The following is an 18,561-nucleotide window of genomic DNA, read 5'->3' as shown; positions in this document are numbered from 1 at the left end:
TATATATATATTATATATATTATATATATATATATATATATATATATCCAAGCAGTTTGCTAAAAGGGAATGAGCAAGTGATACACCACTGTGGGGAGGGGTTAAGCACTGCTGGTAGCCTAGTTGGCTCCATGCTGCTCTGCCAAATATTCCTTTTTGAAAAAAGAAACCATTGAGAACCCGGTCAATGTTAGACCATTTGGGAAAATACAGACTTTACCTGATGCCAAAACATCAAACATAGGTGGTAAGTAAGACTGTTTAGGCAGAGCAGTCCATGCTGGGGGTTCTGTTAATGAGAAGCCCTCTCCCTGACAGCTAATGGTCCAGTTCTGGAATTTTTGCCCTTTATGCTACCTCCATAATGAGACCATAAACTCTGGCAGATGAATCTGGATTCAGACACCATTGAATTTAGCAGTATGAATGTAATACTCCCAAGCTACTAACTTAAAGAGTCCTGTGTTGTCTTCATACAGTGCCCCATTTGACTGGCTACTTCACATAGACCTAAATGCAGGACTGTATGTGGTATACAGTGGCAGGGGTGGGGGGTTATACAGAACATTTCAGCTGCCATTGCTCACAAGACATCAGTGACATGAATTTCCTGGAAAATTCAGAATCTTAAAATTTTCTGGGGGGAAAAACATTCTAAATAAGACTTGGATCAATTTAGCCTACTTGATTTGCAAGTAGTAAGCAACGCTAAAGCTAAAAAATACCCAATGCTAATTTTATGTGCTTATGTGCAGCTCTCCCAGGAAGAACAAGCTGAAAACATATTCTTCCATCACATCTACTGAAAGGTCCATATGAGAATGCTGGCTTTAAAAGGACATGGTCAGTTACATCACTGAGCAATGCCTGCAATGCCATGTCCCCTTAAGGGAGTGGGCGGGTTCACACATGAAAAGTCATGGCACAGTGGTACCATCATCCTGTTCAGATTCATTTTCTGAAATCACAGAGAGAATCAATGGTCTGTTTGTAGGTTTCCATGTTCCACACTAGCTTCTCTAGTCATGAATTGACAGGGAAAGACCACAGAATACCCTGGCAAGAAGAACTGTAGAAGTATCCACTTCTAGCCTTTGATCTCTACTGCCCTCAGCACCCTAGCGAAAGGGGCATCATTGCTCACTTTATTCCCATTGGTTGAGTGATGTGTTCATCTCTGTTTACATTTGGAAAAAGAGAGATTACACAAAAATACACAAAGGGCGAATCATGACAAAACTGTTTATTTTCATCTAATAAACATCTTTGTGGGGGCTGCAGTGCCTGAGAAGTGCTGAAAACATGCAAATTCTTTTAAAAGAGGAAAGGGGGAAACCCACCTCAGAACTGCAGATCAAGGCTATCAAGGGGGAGGCTATAGTCCATAGGGAAAGTATGGGAATTTTGGGGTGGTTGTGCAGTGAAGCTGGAAGGCCAAAGCAGGAAGTGCAGGATTCCATCTTCCTCCTTTTCAGGCCAACCCAGGTATCCACAGCCTAAAAGTAGAGTTTTGTGGCATACAAAAATCATTACCACCTCTTCTCTTAAGACTTCTAGCTCTTGGTGTGCACTAGAAAGGTACCACTTTCTCCGTGAACAAGTAAGACAAAAGCATTATAGTAAGAGATTTTCTCCCAGGAGAGGATAGAGGGGTTCTTCCTCAGCTTCTAGGACAAGCAATGACTTGAATGAAGGGTTCTACAGTGGTACTCCCTCCTTTAAAATGAATTTGCTCTTCTATCCTCTTCTTCTTCCTCCACCTCTGAATGTATTTACTTCTCCAATTACTCCTTCCTTCCCTTCCTTCAACTCTTGCACTTGCCATCTTGCCAATTCATCCCTATTTTATTTATATATTGGATTTTTATCCCACATCACTACCCAAAGGGCTTTCATATAAAACACTGAGAAATTGGAATGAAATTTGGCACACAAACTCAAAGAACTATTCTAGGCTCCAAGAGTAAATACCAGCTTGATCCCCCACATCTGTTTTCTAACAGGAGAAGGAAAATAAAGTACTCTACACTCTTTTTAAAAACAAATAATGAGCCTGTAAGCAAAAATCCATAAGACAGAAGTTAATTCAATTTAGGGAATTAAAGGGGGGGCGGGCATTTATCCTAAAAGCTACCATACGCTACTGAAAACCTGGAGCAATAGGACATCCTATGTTTGATGCCTAAAAGGCTATTTACACCAGGCAGATTAACTTTGAGGAGGCCTTCATAATTTAAACATGATAATAAAAGACACCCTCCTTCAGTAGACAGTCATGGTTGCCTCACCACTGAAGAGGGGCACCTGGACAAGGGTAACTGAACTGATGAGTCAATTAATATGGGAAAGGTCAACCTACCTTAAGTCTAGAAATAAATCACAAAGAATTGTCACATTTATTCTCATCCTTGTAAATTCAATAATAAGACAAAAAATAGAGTACACTTAGTGTTTTAAAGTAATCTATTTCTTACATGCACATTCCTGGAACAGAATTTACAAACTAGCTGTGATGTTCCAGCTCATGATACTTTGAGAGTATCATGAGCTAAATCTAAATTTGTAAACCAATCTACAAATTTGAGAAAGGCAACAGATTTCAAGATACAATTCAGAAGCAAAATATCATACTGGAAAATTTTAACCCAAGAAAAGCTTTTTTTTTTTTTAATTAGACCCTTTGTGTGTCTTAACCGTTGATACTTAAGAATATTGAACATATTGGTAAAGTGGACAAAAGAACAATTTATCCAAAGAACAATGTATCACAACAGGCTCAAGCCAGCTTTAGATTTATTCTTCTTCAACAGCAGTTCTGGTGCTATGTGGTGAACTGCTTTTAAAACCAAAAGGTGTTTCAAAAGCAGTATGATACAGTACAGCCTGTTAGGTAATCTATGTCAAAACTTCTGCTGGACTGCCTCATACCTGACCTCTCCATAAACATTTCTTTGGATCCCAGTCTATGTAAGAATTAAAGCAAAGATGTATAAAGTTGAGGTACAGAACACTATAAACAGATATGCTCAACAGAATTGGAAAAGAAGAACCCTGAACTTTATGCAAGCTTAGTTTATTTGAATAAAGATTTTTTTAAAAGTTAATCTGATTTAAACCCTAACCCTTCATTTTGCAGCCCTAAAAATTAAACACTCATATCAGATTCTTTTAAGTATGCCACTCTACTATATTAGGTCACTGCAGTTTCTACATTAATAGATTATCACCAGATCTACTTTTACCGGTTCATCATGTTTTTCAACTTTTCTCTCAATTTCTCATTCCAGACAAATACAGCTATAGTTATTATGGTGTTTATTCTATTTAAAATGGAGGATGAACTATTTCCCTCTAGTGCAAAACTGGTGAGTGTCAACATGAAAAATATATTCTGCTGAGAACAACCTCCTAAATTCTCCCTGGAGACAAAGCAGCCATTTATTTGCTTACATTTTGGAGCACAAGGAACTGGAGAGAAATTGTCAGACATATAAAGTATGAAGTCTGCCAAATCTGTTCCGCATTGCTGCAATACCAGATTATTGTAACTGTCTGGCAGGAAACGAAATTCTTAGTTAAGTAGCATAAAGCCAGTCTCAAGGTTCCTCTAACTGCTAGTGCACTAATGGATTTGAAGAAGGTCAACATGAATTATTTCTTTAGCATAAGAAGCTAGCAAATACAGTTGAGAAGTTCAATACCATTCTCTGACATGCTAGTATTTAGGAACTTTGAATATGCCAGTTGATAGCTATTTATGTATCACTTCTTTACATTTATTCAACAGTTTTGGGCTCCTTGACAGGTTTACTTCCTGGGCACATGCTTCTACCAACAGCTCAATCCCAAAGACTCTTACTCGCAAACAAACAAGATTTCACTGAGACTACTTTAAAACACATAAAGCCAGAATCTAAAGTCCTGTTACAATTTGCTAAATATATTAAAGCAATTTATATCCCAACTTTTTTCTTTTGAAGAATTCAATGCTGCTTACATCATTCTCCTTCTGCTGCTCTTATCTTATCCCCACAACAACCCTGTCAGGTAGGTTGGGCTGATCTCAAGTAGTCTGAAAAGGCAGAAATCCCAGCTTACTTAAAAAACTGAAATGCTGTGAAGCACATAATCTGCCTCATACTGCCTTTATAATAGGTTGGATCCAGACCTGCCCTGCAACTTGAAAAGTGAGTGATCTAGCAGAGGCTCCTGGAAAAGAAAGGGGAAGGAAGCAATTTTCATCCTCCCTTCTATAGCTCCTAGCATATTATTTCATGCTACAGCAAAGCACTCCTCAAAGCAAAAATCACCTCCATCAATTTCTCCAGTGGGAGAGTCCCATGATCAGAACTCTGTTCATAGTAAGTCTGGACCCAACCCACTGAGCTTTTCTCAGTTCGTTCACTCTCTTTGTCTTCCAACACCTAGATGTTTTGCCAAACCATTCTACCACATCTGAGCACTCTGGCTTCGATTATTCTGCAGTTTTTTCTGAACAACTGAATCTGGATTTTCTCCATGTATACAGAAATATACTTTATACCCATTGAAAATACTATAATAATTACAAATTCACACAACAATATTTACAAACCTACACTTCATCTAATTCTTCCACCAAGGAGATGGAAGATAAATGGAAAAACTAGCATCATTATCTTTCTTTAAGTACCATCAGGACGCAACCATCTGGCATAATAGCTGCTTAAAATACTAAAATGTCATGAGCTGTAAGAGCAAACATGCCTTCTCCATTCACAGACTACTTGTTGATCCTTTTGATTCTTTCATTTCATATCTGTACCACCCAATAGCCAAAGATTTATGACAGATTAATATTTCTAGAAGTATTTTTGAAATACTTCAAAGATACGAAATGCTTTCAACTTTTAATGTACTCAGTGTTCCTAAAGCAAGCACTTCCTCAGCAGCCACTTCTCCTTTCCTGGTGCCCTCAACTAAAACACCCAGCTGCCACAGCCAACACATTTCGAGGGAAAGAAGTTGGAGATGGCTGTCTTAGAAGACGGTTTTGCAGGGCACACCAGAACTCTGCATTTGCAAAAAGGAAGGGAAGGGATCGAGTGAATCCTTGTCACTTACTAGTTAGCAGGGGTTGGCTAACTAGAGGAGCTCTGAGCCCATTTGGCCGGCACAGACAGAACAGCACCCAGCACTAGACAGAAGAATCTAAATCTTAGTTCAGTCCAGCTGCTACCTGAGTCATATCATCTGTAGTGATGGCTCTGGAAAACTGACAGAATCACTGCAGCCTTGTCAGGGGTCTAACACACGATCTAGAAAAAATGTTTTCTAAATGACAACTCCCAAGAAAACAACACAACACTACAATTGAGACTGCAAAAGTAAAGTACAATGGAAGCTATGCCTAGTAGATATCAGCCAGTCTAAACCAGAGATTTATAATTTCTCATTTATGATAGAGGCAGTACGCCAAAGTGCACCAGTTGCTAGGAGCATGGCTGGGAGGGTGCTGGTAGAGTCTGGTCTTGCCTATGAATTTCCCATGAGCAGCTGGTGGCCACTCTGTGAACATTATGCTAGAGTAGAAGGGCCCTCGGCCTGATCCAACATGGCTCTTCTTGTGCCATGATTTTGCATCACTGTGAATTAGGTATGTTGCCATGGAAAGAAGCGGCTAGCACACAAGAACCTACTCTCTTCATTTCACTTACATATTTGGAGACTCAACTTCTCCACAAACGTTGGGCCCAGATTAATACAGTTTCTCAATATTATCACACATCTGGACTTCTGGGTTGCAAGACTATGATGGAATCACTAAAACTACTATTGGTTCCTGTAGGATTAAAATGACATTTGCACACACAGTTGTGCTGATTGTTTCATTTTGATTGCGTAGCTTTCCAGCGATCTTTTCACAGTAGTCAGGGGATCAACAACAAAAGAGGCTTTTAAACATGATCTCAAACATGCAGGGACGGCGAATTCAACTAGCTTGAGAGAAAAAACAATGCTCACAATTGTACCTTTCTTCTTCAGTCCTGCACTTATTACTACACAAAAGTTCATTTCCTTGGCAACATGTCAAGTGTATTCCCATAAGTTACACCTGCCATCTTCTGAAAGTTTTCTGTATATTTCCATCAGATACATCCTCAATTTCAAAGTTCCTCAACATACCTTTAATTTTACAATTCACACACATAGTGGCTTTGATCCAGAACAGCCCTTCCATAAACATAAGTCTCTCTTCCACGTAAGGAAAGTAACTGTAATCCAACAAGAGGAGCAGCAGAGAATTTCTCCAATTCCTTCTCCAAAGCCTCCTACACCTTCTCCCCAACTATTCTGGAGGATCCTCAACTCCTCCAGAGCAGATATTCAGGGGACACAGGGGAAATCACCCTCTCACACAGCTCCAGGGTCTCTTGAAACAATCATTATTTGTATTATATCATCAAGATTAGATTATCAAACAAATCCTAGTCTCCAGTTTTCACTTTTTATCCTTATTCTTCCATAATATATGACATACTAGTTAATGAAAGAATTAGAGTAATTGTATTTCTTCTTGTTTTTTATGACTATATTTCTGAGGACATACAAAGCAAGAAGAAACACATGGCATCCTGAATCCTTCAGGGAGGGGTATATTTCAGAATCCCTTTAAAATCCTAATTAACACGCCACAGAAATGATTTCATAAACACAGATAGCATTCCATTCCGATGACTACACTGCAACAAGCACTGCTGCTTCTTTACCTCTCCCTTACACCACCCCTATCAGTTATTCCACGCCAACAATTGCTCATAAGCAATATCAGAGTAATGTAGTTCAGCTCAATGAATCTAACTAATTCTTAATGGTGATTCTTGCTTCCTGCTTCATAACCAAGTTACTTATCCATTCAAACTGAACTGGTCCCTATATGTTTATTGACATAAGCAGTTTGCCCAGCCCTGAGCGGGAGCTTACTGTTCTGTTTCTCACAAGTAGTCCAACTGAACTCATGGGGGAATGTACAGAAAGAACAGTGGCCTTCCTAACTTAAAACATCCCTTATGGTAATTCCGCAAACTTAAATAATGGTAACAGAATCTCGCCAATGTTCAAGTGTTTACTCAGTATACTTGTGACAGCAGCTACTTGTGCAACTCTCTGCACAAGCATTATGCACAGCCACACTTCCACAAATGTAGCTTGCATTGGATTCTACTCTTGTGTGCACACTTCAGAACTGGTTCCCACTGGATACTGCCCACCTGTTATTTTTTTAAATTAACAAACGGAATTGTACATGACAAATCCAATTTCATTTTGTTTCTGGTGATGAACACCAGGTAGCAATGTAAGTTCAGAAGGTACAACTCTACCCATTAGGCTCCTGAACCATTAATGTGAAAGAGAGGTGACATTTCGCAAACCCTTTAAAACATTCTTACCTTCACTCCTTGAATGAGACCATTCATTAGAAATGTATGCTGAGGAAATGTTTCACGTAAGACCTAAAAAGAGAGATTTATTATTCAGAGTAAGTTTCAATTGAAGCACATATATATTTAACAATGGCAAAAACTAAATATAGACAGTTGGATCCAGGGCTCTTTATGCTTCCAGAAGGAACTGGCATCCAGCAGAGGTTTTCTGCTGAAAGAAGTTGCAGCAGCATTTTTCTCAGACTCCTCATTCCCCTTGCAGCCACCAGTGCTATCCCCAGGCTGTTCCAGGGGACCCCCCAAGCCCCCAGAACTGCTTGGGATGTGGCACAAGGGGATGAAGGAAGAATCTGACAAAATTGCCACCCAGCCTCCTTGCTCTATCAAGCACAAGTTTAGATCTGACCCAGAGTGAGGACTGAGTCATTCATGATGGTATTATTTCTATTACAAAACTGACACACACCTATATAGAGAGATCAGCCAAACCTCATCTGAACTAAACATCCAAGACCACAAAGCAGAGTATCATTTCAATATTTGCACAAGCTGGCTTATGATTTTAGAAGCTATACAATTTCAACATAATAGTATTTTTCCATTCCACAAGGATACAAAGGAGCTGTTTCTTTAAATACTTAAATATATTTTCCCCATATTTTAAAAAAACAAACCAAATGATCCATTGGAAAAAATTACATGCAGCAGGCTCTCAGGAAAAAACCAAACAAGGCTGAGCTTATTAATATGTTCTTACAAAGGTACCATGCATTTTCCAACAGCAACTTAAGTTCTGCCTACACATTCAAGTGCAGAAACATCACATCTATCCTACTTATAATAGATGTGGGTGACAGTGAGGATGCTGGGACATGGGAAGACTTTGAGAATTCGTTTTACGTCAATTTATTTTACTACTGGGATTACTACCTCTAAGCACCACAGGACAAAATGAAAAGCATCACAGGGAGAATCTGCACATGCACAGCATGCTCCCATTCCGAGAAGAGCTCTGAATGCCATCTGACACAGTCATTCCCAAAATTCAGACAATTTTTCGGAGAAGCAGTGAGTGTAAGTGATATGGGGGGGGGGACTCTGATGAGTACAAGGTGATCTGCAGCTCCTACAGCTTTAATTAAACATGTATCAGTCTTGTCCTTCAAATTTTCTAGAAAACAAGAGCCCAAGTGAAAGTCACTAGAATGTGAAAAATGAAGGAATTTTCCTTACACTTCAAAGGCTACAAGTGAACTTCCATTGCACTACATGTTGTATTCTGTGCATGTTGTTCTTTATACCCAAAACATCTCCCATTCCAGATTTTTCCATAAATTATGACCATATGTGGGTGCTTGAAGATAAGACCTGAACTTTGGTTGAAATATGCACAGTCTTCCAAATGTTTAGTAGTACTTCAATAAGCAATATTAAAACCTACAATATATAAATATTTTTCTCTATATTTCCTGTTTTAGATGTTAGTCTTGCTCTGGGAAAATAAAAGCATAATTTATTATAATCAACAAAAATGTAGGGTTCATATTTAAAATCCTACAAAATGTACCTTTCTCCATCAAAATGGAGCTACGAGTTTACATAGATGCCTCAACTGCCACACCCAGTGAAAGAATAAATTAACACTGCACCAGCATCTGCAATGTGATGTCTGAGCCCTCCACCCCATTTCAGGGTAATGAAACTACCAACACTGAAGTTACAGAAAAAATTATATTGGGCCCTACTTTAAAATCAACTCTTTCTTGGTTTCCATATTGAAGGTTTAATTTGATCCTATTAAAAACTGGTTCAAACACACTACTAAGTAACACAGTCAAAAACCTACATACCCCTACTTCCAAAGAACTTTTGCAAATAAGCACAGACTAGTTCCAAGTGGTCTCCTCTAAGTTTTAACAGTGAAAATTAGATGTGTCAAATTTGCTTTAGAAAAGCTTTTGTTAACGTTTCCTGCACTGTTAACTACAGTGTCTATTTACTGTATTATCATTCTATCGGTGATCTCAAGGTGTGTTATAATTTTAAAATGATGACTTAAATGATAATGCAATTAACACAACGCTAAAAGGAACCAAAAGAAAATCAAGCAGTAATTCTAACATAACATTTACCTCATGGGTGTTGACATCAGGTCCAAATCCAGCCTACTCTAGTCCCTACATGATCACACTTTGGTGTTTTCCTGCTTTTTGCAGTTTTTCCCCCTTCTCAAAGGCTGAAAAGACTCTCTTAAGACTTTGATATCGGCAGCAAAACCTTTAAACTAAAATAGGCTTGTATTGCTGGCCTTGTATTTCTTGCCTCACTGGCTCACCTCTGACTTTGATTCTGCCAGGTGCATTGGCTGTTAAAGAAGGCAGTCTGGGGAGGAACCAAGTGAAAGTTGGATTCAGCTACACGCACAGAGAAGACCTTTAGTTTTACACACGCTTGCATTTATTATACTTTGTCCTTGACTGCAAGGCAAGGGAAGCTATTTTACATAATACCTAAGACATTTCACACATACATATTTTATTCTACTATGTAGCAATGAGTACTATAAAGAACAGTTGCATTAATGCAATACTGGAGTTAGTTTAGCTTCATTCAATAGCTAAAAGATTCTCACTGAATGGAAAAGATCAGATTTCCAAAAAAATTTTGTAGTTCAATACAAACTGCAAGCATACATAATTCTGAAAGTAGTAATCAGCATGGCACTGCTGGCATTGACTAGGTTAACATACTTACTGTGAGCATTGGTGTTGTGAGCAGTCCCCAAGCGAAAAATTCAAGGAAGATGACAATAACTGCATGGTACACGCTTGGTCTACCAATACCTTGCTGTTAAAAAAGAAATACCATTAATATAGCACAAGTCTTGATTCTGTAAACAACAGTATAAATGGCAGAAGAAAGCACTTTATATTTAAACATGTAGCCAGTGAGATTTTTGTCAAATCAATCAGCGTTAAGCATTCATATTAAGCCAGACTATTGCATATCAATTAATCTAGCAGTGGCATATCAATTCTCTATTTCTCTCTCAATATTATTTATAAGCCTTTATAAGCCTCTCCCCTACAAGGAGTGATAGGGGTCTGTGATTTTCTGTGGCTTAATTTCTCCACAAAGGAATTTGTATGAGTTCATTCATAAAATGAATATATACCAATTGCAAATATATTAGGTGAATTTGCACATCATGCCAACCCACCCAGGCAATAGGTCGAATTGTTCTGCAAACCCACAATGACGATCAGGTTCACCATGAATCGTTTGCCTCCCTCAGTTCTCCCACAGCACAACTGACTTGTCTCCCCCTTTCTGCCACTACTGTGAAGAGATTTTGGTTTGCAGAAACTTTCCCCCTTTTTGCCTCCCACCCTGAGATTGTGATCTCTCATTTGGCAGCTAGCTTTTGTGTCCCTCATTTTAATATCCCCTAACAGAGCTCAACATTGCCCAGCCGTGTGTTTAAGGGATGCTGGAAGCTGTAGAACTTTTTGTATGTAAATATGCATAGGATTGTACCCTTTCTGTATCGAAGTTTTCAATACCATTTCAATACCATTGTTTCCTCCCATCCCTTAAATTAAATGACCTACAAATCCAATCAGCTCTATCCAGCATAGCCAATGGCAAGGAATGATGGATGTCATGGGCCAATTTTCCTAGAGAGCCACAAGTCACCCATCCCTGCTCTACTGCATCAGAAAAGCCCACAAGTTTAGAGCAAGCAGCTATTTTTAAAATTAATTACAAAAATTTTTACTCAAGCACAGCACCCAAACTTAGGTCACCAAAATACAATTCATGAACCACTTTATAAAGTTCTTTGGACTTCAGCAAATCCCCAAGAAAATAGTGAGAAATTCCCCCAAGATTCTCAAGAAGAGAATTGAGAAAGCTGTATCAATATACAGGGTTTCATTCCTCCAGAAAACTTGCTCACACATTCAGTGATCCCCTGTTCTCTTAAACTGAGAGATGAACATTACTCAAATTGCAATCTGAACAACACTTACTACAATAAAAGCACAATAAAAGGTAATCCTGACCTTTGAACTCTTCCAGGCTTCCCCTGGACACCCATAATCCTTCAAGTTCAGAGGGTTACAGGTAGGCACAACTGCATGGCACCCTAACTTACATTAAACTCCAAGGATGTGTGCCCTGGACAAGGTTTTGAAGCAGCTCCTTATAATGTCTACTCTTTTACCCTAATGAATATACTATTCAATTTTTTCAGCAAGTTTCCTTTCTCCCAAGTGATGGCATCCAATAAGCATGAACAAAAATTATGTTGTGCTAGCATAAGTTACCACTAGCACAATACCAAATTTGTTAGCTTGTACAACAGGATTCTCCAGAAAAACCATTACACTTACTACTATTGGCATTATGCTAGAGGTCACTAATGCAAGCACAACATAATTTACTTTAATGCTTATGTTACACTGAATGGTGCCAAAAATATATAATATATTAAACTAATGAGAGCTATTGATCTGAGAGCCATCATGATGCAGTGGTTACTGCTGGCCTAGGAGTAGATGACTCTACACCAAATACAATTTCTAAGCCAAAACTAACCTAAGCGGGTTGGCATGGGGATTACATGGTGGGGGGAGGGGGAGAACCGCTGTATAAACTCCCTGGAGATGTTATTGTATTGCATCTATACCTCATAAGTTAAATGTATGTTGTTAAGTATACTCTGTGGAGAAATACTAATTAAGAGCAAAATCCAATGCACTGATAGTGCAAGTGCTAAGGATGACAAACTAGCATAAACCAAGAGCTGCTTTCCTTACAAAGGAAAATAGTGATTTTCTACCGAATTGCAGAAGTGGATTTTGCAAACAGCTTTCTCCCTTTGCCTAGCGCACGCTAATGATTTTGCACTACCATTGGCTTACAGTAGCATTTTGCAACATTAGATACTGCTCTAAGCATTCTTGTCATCTACTGAAACCTTCCCCAACAAGCTGTCCTCTCTCCCTCTCCCTTATATACTGGACTGAAACTCCCATTGCTCCCAGACAGGATATTTTGCCTATGAATATAGAGTTTGGCAAATGAAACTGAACGTCTGAAATGTTTCCTTTCAGCCACGACTTTTATTCAACAATGATAAATCATTATGTTTTGTCTTTATACATATAATTATCCCCTTTTAAGTACACAGAATTCTATAGTCAAGCAAAAGTGACAAAATGCTTGACAGCAAAATCACACACCACCTATATTTTATCTTATTCTTATGTTTTTCTTTTGATAAAATTAAATGCTCCAGCATATAAAGCTCATTAAAACTTGTGCCAGTAAGAGCTTCTTTGATATGTGTGCCAATGACAGATATTTTTATATGCTATTATTCAATCTATTCAATTAACTATGCTTTCAGTTTATTCAAGCTGGTACAGAAGCATCACAAGGGTTACAGGAAAAGGGTGTTAGGGTTTTCTTTGCAAATTATAAGTTACTTAAAGGAGCAGGAAATGTATAATTTAATAATCTATCATTGAGCAATATAAAACACTCAGTTTTATTTATACCCTACTCTCTCCTGTGGACTCAGAGCAGCTACAGTAATTTTATCAAAGTCAACTCTATTACAATCCCAAAGGTGCTCCGAATCTAAGTAGCAAGGATGGGTGGCTTGAAGAAACAATGCAGACCAAGACAGGAAAAGTTGATTACTTTCTATTAACACATTGTTGTCTAGAATAATGGTTAGAATGTTGGACTCCGAAAATACAGACTCAGCCATGAAGTTTACTAGATGACTTTGGGCCAGTCACGAACTCTCAACCTAACTCACCTCACAGTTGTAAGGATAAGAAAAAGATGAGAACTTTCTAAGTCACTTTGTGTCCCTTGTGAGAGGAAGAATGCAAGGTGTAAATGTAATGCAATAATAATATATTACTCTGCTGTTCCCAAAATAAAGCTCTCAAAACATAACATTGAGTGTGGTAGCAGAAATGAGCTTTCTTGCTCTCTTCTCTCCATTGAAATACTCAGCTGTCCAAAAATCACATCAACATATTTTGAATATGCTGCATGCAGGGCAAAAGGGGAATATCAGGGCAGGTAAAACTAAATATTACAGAAAAATGTCAGCACATACTCAAATTTCTCATTTAGAAATGGCAATTACAACGAAATCCCAATAGTCATATGGTAAAACTATACAAAGAGTCTCATAAAACTGACCAGAGCATAATTTATGTACTTTTAGACAACAGCTCCCAGCATTCTCCAGCTGTAGGACTTTGTTTAAACATGTATATTATGACCCTATAACTCTGTCACACTCACTCATCGTGAATTACCTAACCATCAAAATAGATCTTCATTTCAGTTTTTCATCTCATGAAAATGAGTAATTCCAGCCTAACTATCAAAACCTGTTTCTTAAAAATTCTGGGCTTTCAGTTTCTATTCCTCTGAATGAGGTCACACAGAAAAGATACAGGTGGGGCAGGATTGATGTTCTGGGCTTATGAAGAGGTGGAGCTCAACCAGGCAAAAGAATTAGTTAAAACTAAGGGTGGATAAAGTGATGATGGACGAGTTACAAACAAGTTCCATTCTTGAGAAAATGGAAATTCATCTTTAAGTCAAATCACGTACAGTCAGTCCTCTAGGTTTGTAGGATTAGGGGCACAGGACCCTCATGAAAGTAGAAAAACCACAAATATCTCAACCACTTTCCCCCACCCAAACTCACCATTGCCTCCTCTTTGCAGCACTGAAGTGCCAGAGAGATTTCCCTCTCCGGATAGGCAGGGCAGGAAGCCATGCCTTGCAGCCCTCCCTTTCCCTGCTTTCACTTCCTCTCTCTATGGCAATTACTATTCTCCACAATATTTTTTTTTTTAAATTAAGACTTTATAGCAATTAATTCACAACTACAGGTTATTCATAACTTGGACATTCATAACTTGGGAACTGCATAACAGCCAAGTTGGCCTTGCTTGCATGAGCCTGCCATACCCATAACTTATTTAAAATATTATAGATACAAGAAATAATAAGTTTGTAAAAAAATTCACACAGTTGTTTAACTTTCATGAAGAGATTTTCCACTTAATGCTTTTGAGAATTATAACAATTTGCCGGGTAATAAAAATCGCTTGTGAAAAACCTGGTGTTGGCCATTTTTAGCATGGGATCAGCTCCTCCTATAATCTAGAACAGAAACTAGCACCCAGACACTCTGAAGTCACTGATCTACTACCATCATGTGTAACCACCAACTTTGGTGTGACCAGAAAAAAAAAATGATTTGGGGAAAAAAGTATGCTTTTTAAAATGCAAAATAGCCCTTTTCCCTCCATGATACCAAATTTCAGCATCAGTAGGACTGTGAGAGCTATTTTAGAAGGTCAGGTGTGCGTGCAGCCTGTAGGACACTTGTTGTCCATCCCTGATCCAAAATGTTTTTACTAGATTAGCAACAGAGACAATTATTTTCCAATTTCCATACACAGTGATCATTTCTACAGTTAGATGTTGAACTATGACTTACTCTTTTCTCTCAAGTATTTCACTTTCAATTTCATTTTCTCCACATATGATAGCCAAACAGATTTTTTTTTCCAATTACTTTGAAAGCAGTAACAGGAGTTGATGATTTAACAAACCTTATTTGGAGCCAATTTTTTTCTATGACAGCAGCTTGGAGAAATTGATACCTATATCCATGTATGTGCTAATAACTCACATTTTTGCCTCCAAATTCCAGTTACTGGTGAAATAATAAGTTTCATAAGAGAACAACTGACCTACCAGTTGCATTGCCACTACAACCTTCTTAATTTAATCTATAAACCAAGGAACCATATCTACCTGCACTGCTTTGTAGTTAGTCATTCAGGGCAAACAAAAATTTATTTCACATGAGCAGCTTGCCAGACTCAATCTTCAAGAAAACATGTGATGACCAGATGACAGTAGACTATAGTGCAATATATTCCTTCCCACTTCAATAAGACGTCATCCATTTTTATGCAAATATTATAATAGTAATAGGGTTTGGGATGCCAGTAGAAATATTATTCAAACACAGGAACTACTTAAAAGTGCATCTATATGGCTGTATAACATGCTGCATAATATAGGCCTGCCTCAAGCCATGAGCCATTAGGGACTGTCCAGCTGACAGGACAATCATGTAGCAAAGCAGGCCCTAAATCAGTCTTTCTTAATCTGGTGCTTTCAGGTATTTTGATCTACAACTCCCGGGAGACCTAGCAGCATGGTCCATGGTCAGGAATGCCAGGAGATGAAAACCAAAACATCTAGAAGGCACTAGATTGAGAAAGGCTTCCCTACACCAAATTATTTATACCTGTTAAATGATTGGATGTCCATGGGGGAATCTGATCACAAGTCACTCCCCTGAATATCATTTACTGAATTGTGCTTTGCTGATATAAAGCTTTTCCACAAATTATGATGTCAGCTTTACAAGTGAAGATGCACCGCTTGCAATAGCTGAGCTGCTGCATGGATTCCCTGAAACAGGCACTTTTGGCAGTCACCTGGGTTTCTAGTTCCTATACCCAGCAGTGCCTTATAGGTCTTTGATTATACAGTAGGCAGGGGTGGGTCCTCTAGATCTTTTTGCCTGAACTCCCATGAACCCTCACAACTGACTGTGTTGGTTAGGGGAGGAAGGAATTTTAGGCCAAATTATTTGGAGGGTCACTCCTGCAATATACCCAGCATGAACTTCATAATACACTGCATGACTGGCTCAAACATGAACTGCATTAATGGATTATACACTAAAGAAATGTTTGAGTTAATCCCAAGATTCTCTTCATTCGAGATTCACAAGCAAGGTATTTAGCAAGGCATGGGCTCAGTTTCTACAGTTCAAGGGAATTCCTACCACTCCCAAAGGCAGTCTGCCTATGCTCCAACTATGTTTCAAACCATTTAAAGATAAGTAGTTCCTTACTGGCTCTCAGCTTAAAATGTTTAAATGAAGTGAGATACTAAAATTGTTGTCTTTTTTTAGAAAGTGCAGAGATGGAAGAGGTTAGGAGAGGAGATTCAGAAATTAACGGCATCTTGCATGTAATTGGAAGCATGAAACATTCTTAAAACAATGCAACCCAAAGGAAGTTTAGAAATAACATCATAGATGAAGATAAGAAATGAAGATTCTGAAAACAAGCTTAGGAAAGAGCAAGGAACAATACATTGTTTGCCTACAGCAGCTACAAAACAGACAGCATCTAATCTATCTCTACTCAAACTTCCAAGTTGGGCTTCCAAGATGTTTGCTGATTAAGACTTAAGAACAATCAAACACATAATTCAATGCTTAGTAACTTATAAGCACCCCCTCCCAAGCTCCAGGGAATTTGCTTCCTCATGCAAAAATACATATGCAGGACTGCATACACTAAAAAAAAAAAAAAAGAATCTGCTAAGTTTTAAGCAGCAAATAAAGTAGAAGATAAAAAGGCATTTGTAAATTTTTAAGGACCTTCTCATACAATCATAGAAAAGCAGAGCTGGAAGGGGCCATGAAGGCCATTGGTCCAACCCCTTATGTTGCAGGACACCAAGTTACACCATCCCACTCAGCTGGCTGTCCAGTTTCTTTTTGAATGTCTCTACTATGGGAGAGCCCACCACCACTCCAGGCAATTGGTTGCACTGTATTGCTCTGACAGTGAGGAAATTTTCCTGATATCTGCCTGAACTTGGGTTATTGCAACTTGATTTGATTATTCCACATCCTTCGTGGTATCACCAAGAAGAGATCATGACCTTCCGCTTTCTTCAGGCATCTTGACAAATACAGTGATGATAAACCTCAACACACAAGCTTAAGTTTCGTTTCCTGTGCCTCAGTGAAGCTTTGAAGCACACGAAATCATAATGAGAGAATAAACAACGATGTGTCAATTTACTAGAAGAGTGTCAGAATAGACAGTCCACACAAAACTTCATGGCACTTGATCCCACTTCCTCAGATGTATCAAAATACACAAAACCTGATGCCCCGATAAAACCGGCTAGTCTCTCACGAGCCAGAAGGCTCCTCTGAAGGAGGGCGCGCACTTCCATCACCGCCAAGGAGACCAGTTCCACAAAGGCCCCACGCGGCTCGATCAAGTTGCCGCGCACCCCCCGAGCCCAGACGGAGCAGGAAAATCCCGGGGATGGGCAGCGAGGGAGCTCCCCCCGACTAGTCCCGCGCCTGCCCGCGGGGCAAACGGGGCGGGCTACGCGCGGGGGACGGAAGCTTTGCAAGCTGCCAGGGAAGAGGGAAGGAAGGGAAAGTGGGGGGCCAGGAGAGCTGCCCCTGCCCGGGAGACCGCCACCCGCTCCCCAGGGCGGGGCCAGGCCCTCCCGAGGCACTCACCGAAGTGCCTCCACCCGGTTTGAGGCCGATTCTCCTCACCAACATGATGCGGCTGCCCCACTTTTTACCGCCACTCGCCGCTGCTGCTGCCGCTTCGCCTTCCACCACCGCCGCCACCGTCAGGGCTACCACCTCCGCTTCCCGGGCCGGAGCTGCAGCAGGAGGAGGAGGAAGAGGAGGAGGCGGCGGCGGCGGCTCCGGCTCAGGGCTCATTTCGCTCCCATCTTGCCCGAGCGGAGGCGGAGGCGGCGGCGAGGCAGGGGCTCCAGGCGGCCTCCCGCCGGCTCCTTCATCTGCTGCCACCGTCGCGAGGACCAGGCAACGCGCGCGGGAGAGGGGAGCGCGGGCGATGGAGACGCGAGCGGCGCAGCGACTCTCGGAGGCGGTGTCGCCCCTCCTCGAGCTCCAAAAAGCCCTCCCGGCCCACGTGACTCCCAGAACGGCAGCCTACCCTGCGCCGTGACTTCCCACCGGAAACGCGTCATGCGCGGAGGGAGACGAGCTTCCGCCAGGGGCGGAGCGGGAGGGCTGAGGCGAGGTGATAGGAGGACTTCGTTGCGTTTGGCAGGGGAAGCCGTTTGCTGGGGCTCATCTTCAAGCGAAGTCATTTTTAAAAATTGAAATCCCTTTCTTGGCTTTTAAACGTCGTGGGCGGCAATCTTCGGTCATCCTGTGCAATCCCGGCAGCCAGTCGCATTGAACGCAATGAGGGGTCAAGGACTGAACTTTTGGCAGCCA

At 40.2% G+C, this 18,561-nt stretch overlaps 1 protein-coding gene across 3 annotated transcripts in view; it reads right to left on the bottom strand.

Moving 5' to 3' along the window:
- LOC123031338 (hippocampus abundant transcript-like protein 1) overlaps positions 1 to 18,233 on the bottom strand; it is a 42,541-nt gene extending 24,308 nt beyond the window's left edge. For 2 of the 3 annotated variants that reach the window (XM_044446189.1, XM_044446192.1), the window contains exons 1-3: positions 17,824 to 18,233; positions 10,179 to 10,271; positions 7,431 to 7,493 (exon numbers count right to left, since the gene is read on the bottom strand). In XM_044446189.1, coding sequence (XP_044302124.1) covers positions 7,431 to 7,493; positions 10,179 to 10,271; positions 17,824 to 18,036 — 369 coding nt within the window. In that variant the 5' untranslated portion in view covers positions 18,037 to 18,233. The remainder of the gene's footprint in view (positions 1 to 7,430; positions 7,494 to 10,178; positions 10,272 to 17,823) is intronic. The other variant, XM_044446190.1, reaches the window with a different exon arrangement.
- Between the last annotated feature and the right edge of the window lie 328 nt (positions 18,234 to 18,561).

Source organism: Varanus komodoensis, unplaced genomic scaffold (assembly GCF_004798865.1).
Source record: "Varanus komodoensis strain SLA01 unplaced genomic scaffold, ASM479886v1 scaffold5, whole genome shotgun sequence".
Classification (NCBI taxonomy): domain Eukaryota; kingdom Metazoa; phylum Chordata; class Lepidosauria; order Squamata; family Varanidae; genus Varanus; species Varanus komodoensis.
This window is presented reverse-complemented; position numbering and strand designations above follow the sequence as displayed.